The sequence below is a fragment of the Melanotaenia boesemani genome, chromosome 17 (assembly GCF_017639745.1).
Source record: "Melanotaenia boesemani isolate fMelBoe1 chromosome 17, fMelBoe1.pri, whole genome shotgun sequence".
NCBI classification, from domain to species: Eukaryota; Metazoa; Chordata; class Actinopteri; order Atheriniformes; family Melanotaeniidae; genus Melanotaenia; species Melanotaenia boesemani.
This window is the reverse complement of record NC_055698.1, coordinates 13,554,862-13,559,373: the sequence shown is the minus strand read 5'-3', so window position 1 is coordinate 13,559,373 and position 4,512 is coordinate 13,554,862. Positions and strand designations below refer to the sequence as shown.

General features: G+C 38.2%; 2 protein-coding genes across 2 annotated transcripts; one reads left to right on the top strand and one right to left on the bottom strand.

Moving 5' to 3' along the window:
- Nucleotides 1-315: 315 nt before the first annotated feature.
- On the bottom strand, nucleotides 316-1,336 carry gngt1 (guanine nucleotide binding protein (G protein), gamma transducing activity polypeptide 1). Its single transcript, XM_041966918.1, has 3 exons — nucleotides 1,291-1,336; nucleotides 1,072-1,170; nucleotides 316-903 (listed from the first exon to the last, which is right to left on the bottom strand). The coding sequence occupies exons 2-3, from the start codon at nucleotides 1,165-1,167 to the stop codon at nucleotides 778-780; spliced, it is 222 nt and encodes a 73-aa protein (XP_041822852.1). The 5' UTR covers nucleotides 1,168-1,170; nucleotides 1,291-1,336; the 3' UTR covers nucleotides 316-777.
- A 1,144-nt stretch (nucleotides 1,337-2,480) lies between these two features.
- On the top strand, nucleotides 2,481-4,281 carry tfpi2 (tissue factor pathway inhibitor 2). The gene is made up of 5 exons (XM_042011275.1): nucleotides 2,481-2,638; nucleotides 2,770-2,940; nucleotides 3,102-3,281; nucleotides 3,396-3,569; nucleotides 3,881-4,281. The coding sequence occupies exons 1-5, from the start codon at nucleotides 2,512-2,514 to the stop codon at nucleotides 3,961-3,963; spliced, it is 735 nt and encodes a 244-aa protein (XP_041867209.1). The 5' UTR covers nucleotides 2,481-2,511; the 3' UTR covers nucleotides 3,964-4,281.
- The last annotated feature ends 231 nt before the right edge of the window (nucleotides 4,282-4,512 follow it).

Here is a 4,512-nt window from a genome sequence, read left to right as displayed (position 1 = left end):
GCAGGCCATGGCTCGTTTGGGAAGCATAGAGTGTGAATTTTTTCAGACATAAAACATCTATTTCAAGTTATTTGGGAAATGCTTATAGATGTACTTTTTATACACACACACACACACACACACACACATATATATATATATATATATATATATATGTATATCAGTTATCATTTAATTTCCTTTTAAATTTTTAAATTGTGATCCCCCAGCTTTTTTTCCCCCTTAGTTTACCTAAAGAATAAGTAAAATGCGCACACAAAAAAGAGTTCACACTTGCACACACCCATTTGTTAAATAATGTAGTTTAAAGTTTAATATTACCCATGTTATATGCTACAAAATAATCACATAACAAAAGGCAAACTAAATGCATGCAAATGGGGTAATGAAGAAATATATATGCTTCATACTTTATCTAAAATCCCTTAGGGAATTAAGGAGACAGGCTGAGTTATAAACATGCACATTTAATGACAGTTGCTTCAGTGTATGAAACAACGCACAGGCCCATTTGCTGAGACTATATACACCATGTGAGAGAGAAGCATTATTATAAATCTTGCCAAACAAAACTCTTATTTATTGCAATCTTTCCAAGGAATAATATTATAAGGCTACAAATCTGGCAAGATATGGAAATTGTTTACAGTAGTAGTTTTGGAAATTCTTTCTTTATTGTGTCCTTCTAGATGTCTCAGTCTGCAAATCCATTTTAGGAGGGGAGGGAGAATGTCCTTGGGTACTAATCTGAGCTATGAAAAGCTCCTCGGGTCCATTCTAGCAGATGACACAGCCACCTTTCTCCTTGAAGGGGTTCTTCTCCTCTGAAATGCCTTTGACCAGGGTGTCCTCCTCCACTCCAGCTTGAATGTAGTCCTTGATTTCCTCACAGCACTTAGATGTCTAAAATGATTGGGCAGATGTCTTTTTGGTTTTTGTTTTTCTAAAAATCATGTTTGTGATATAATCTATTGCAACTTTATTATAAAATTCAAAAGGCTGGCAGTATTTTTAATGATATCTTTTAAAATAAGAAATAGAAATATTTGTCCTTCATAGCAAAGAACTTACCAACCACCTCTCAAGTTTCACTTCAACTTTTAGTTGGTTTACTTCCATTACAGCCTTGTCCTTGTCCGTCAAATCCTCCACATTTATGACGGGCATTCTCTGTCAAAGCAAATAAACCATTAAACATTTTTCTACTCTCATTGCTACATGACTAATAAATTATCTTGAAGGATGCTAACAAATATTTCACCACACCTAAAAGAAAATGAATGTACTTACGAATGCTTACAGGTAGCAGTCCTTCACCACTGAAATCCTGCTGAAGAATCCCTCTCCTCTCCCTCAATCTGGGTTATAAAGTAATCTGCCTAAATGATTCTAATCAGCTTATCTGATTAAAACAAGGCCCCACTGAATGATCATACCAGTACCTCAAGCATGGCATCAAAGGGTGGAGTGAATCAGATAGCTGTCCCTATTTGTTTTTTTATGTTAAAACAATTAAATATATCTACTTTATATGATAGATTAAGTTTGGGTTTGTGTTATTTTTAACTGCATGTTTCCTGACAGTCAGACATAGGTTAAGGGGTGGTACTATATGTATCAGGTCATTTTGATAAGACGGCTAATCTGTATTTAGCCTCTACCTGTCAAGGTGGAGACACATCATTGGTTTAAACATGACTGCATGGCAGTTTTCCAGTAACATCTGTGGTAGAGGTCCATGCAAAACAGTGGGGTGTTTTGATGACATTATATAAAATAAAAAAAAAAAACACCTCTGTTTTTATCATAAATTTTTACTTCTTTTTTTTTTATTTACCTATTTGCACAGTATAAAACAATTTGTTTGAGCTTTCAATGCTACTTGAAGCAAACGATTAGAGTTACTTGACAGAGTATTGGAAGTAGCTGCAATCACCTAGCAAAACAAATAACATGAGAGTTCAAATACCATTGTGTGTGTGTGTGTGTGTGTGTGTGTGTGTGTGTGTGTGTGTGTGTGTGTGTGTGTGTGTGTGTGTGTGTGTGTGTGTGTGTGTGGAGGGGCGGGGGGCTCTATCAGATCCAGTCAGACGGATATAAGGTGGAACTTGATAGCATGGCTCAGGCTAGATGTTAATGTTTCACACAATACTATTCTCCCCAGAGGATATATTGTTCTGTGGGAAACTTAAAGAGATTCTGGGACGTTAATGTGTCACCATCATCATCATCATCATCGTTCTCCTCATCATCACTAACCTGTGACAACAACTGTGGGATTTTAATCAGAGAGAATTCAGATTATTATTTTAGTTTGGTTGAATATAGTCTTAGTCACAGCATCAAGTCCAATTTACGCAGTCACAACGAAAGTAAATCCCTCTCTGATGTCATTAATAAAATTATCACTACTTCAAATCAAATTCCCATAGTATGGAAATGACTCATTACCTCCCCGCCCATGAAGTCTCACCCCTGGGAAACGGTCCTATAAAGCTGGAACAAACTGGGATGGTCGGCACGGATCGAGCGGAAAAGATTGTGGATAGAACAAAACTTGACACAATGGAGTTTGGCTTATTAGCATTGGTTGCTTTTTTCTCTTCATTTTACAACGTTTTGGCGCTCCCACACAAAGGTGTCTGCATGTTTTTCCTAAACATTTCGCTTCTGTTGTCTGTCCCATAACCCCGCAACATTACCACAATTTGGAGGGGTAGTGTTTAAACCTGGTAAAGGTTTCTAAGTTGGGTTTTGCTTTGAATGCAGGCGCGTGTCTTCTTGAAGTGGATGAAGGACCCTGCAGAGGAGAAATCGAGCGCTATTACTACAACACCATCACCCAGAAGTGCGAGATATTCTACTACGGGGGCTGCCTGGGTAATGCAAACAACTTTAAGAGCTATGAGGCGTGCCGTAAAGCCTGCTTCAAAATCCCAAGTAAGTTCCTCGAGGAAGCTTGAAGAGCATGCGCAGTATTTAGGGATAATTGTGACTTTGAAATGTTATTGAATGTACAGGCGGGTGCGTTTATATATAAACCCGTAGCCTAGAGTATTACTGAGTGCTAATCTTGAATTGACATTAACTCTTCTTCACAGAGATTCCGCAAATCTGCAGGTTTCCTAAAGAGGAGGGACACTGCCGTGCCCTCATACCCCAATACTTCTTCAACATGACCACCATGCAGTGTGAACTTTTTTACTACGGAGGCTGCGGGGGGAACTCCAACCGCTTCCCATACGTTACCTCCTGCATGGAGTACTGCAGTCCACAAAAATGTTAGTAGCTTTGAAGAAAGACATTTTAGTCATAAGGGAATTATTAAATAATCAATGGAAATGAATTGCAGACAGTTTCATGGACTAACTGTCGTGTTTTTGTCTTTCAAACAGCTGTTCCTGTACTCTGTCTGGACCCTTTGGACAGAGGGAAGTGCTCAGCCTCCATAGCTCGGTATTACTACAACAAAGCCACCAAGATGTGTGAGGAGTTTGTCTACTCAGGCTGCGGAGGAAGCAGCAACAACTTTGTGTCTCGGCAGAGCTGCATGGACGTGTGTGTTAAAGGTGCGAGAGTGTGAGCAGGGAATCCATGTGGTGCATGTGTTACAGTCTGCAGGATGGTATATTCACTTCCTTTCAGATCTGCTTATTAGCTCCAATAATAAGGCCAAAATGTAATCAGATTATTTTACTATCAGGTTTAAAAAAAGCTCAGTACGTGAAGAAAGCATTTGCATGACCACCAAAACCAAACAACCAGTTATTAAGTGATGGACTGAGACAGAATCTGTCTCTGAAAGCTCCTGTTTACTTACTCTGAGTTTAGAAAATCAACAATCATTAAAATCTGTAAAATAATCTGTTGCTTTTTCCAGGAGGGAAAAAGCACACGAACCAGTGGAAAGGTCGGCTCATGAGACGGAATAGAAACCGTCCCTTCACGGTCTTGCGGGCCTAGACGTCTGACGTATACTCTCAGAAATCCTCACTTGGACAAATCCTTAATGGAAACTAAAGCCTTTATTGATTACTGAAACACTGACGAGGTTGTCTTTGTTGTTATGAAGCACATACACACATTGCAACTGTATTTTTAAAAGCCTCATTATGATTGTTATATGTGATTTTATTGTATGCTATTGATAATATTTGTTAATACTGCAGTTTCTAATTTTGTATTTTGATATTTCATGTATGAAATGTATATTGTATGCATGGTCTTTATTTTATTTGCTCAGCTGCATTTTTTTTATAATATACAGAATTTGTTGAAGAATTCTGACTTTTTTGTACATGATGACTGCATGGTGTGTTATTTGGAAAATTAACACCTCAGTACAGGAGAATTCCAACTTCTCTGAGCACAATGATGCACGCATATAAACATCAAGTGTGTTTTCTTAGGAAAAAAAGAGAAAAAAGGCTTGGCTGGGTTTTCCACTTTCATTTTATATCCAGGCTGTTCTTCATTTCCCAACCAATGCTGCTGTCTCCTCTCTTTATCTGG

Coding starts and splice junctions, on each gene's coding strand:
- tfpi2 (XM_042011275.1), top strand. CDS start 2,512: ATGGTCGGCACGGATCGAGCGGAAAAGATTGTGGATAGAACAAAACTT. Junction 2,941..3,101: donor AGCCTGCTTCAAAATCCCAA/GTAAGTTCCTCG, acceptor TCTTCTTCACAG/AGATTCCGCAAATCTGCAGG. Junction 3,282..3,395: donor GTACTGCAGTCCACAAAAAT/GTTAGTAGCTTT, acceptor TCTTTCAAACAG/CTGTTCCTGTACTCTGTCTG.
- gngt1 (XM_041966918.1), bottom strand. CDS start 1,167: ATGCCCGTCATAAATGTGGAGGATTTGACGGACAAGGACAAGGCTGTA. Junction 904..1,071: donor TGAAACTTGAGAGGTGGTTG/GTAAGTTCTTTG, acceptor CAATCATTTTAG/ACATCTAAGTGCTGTGAGGA.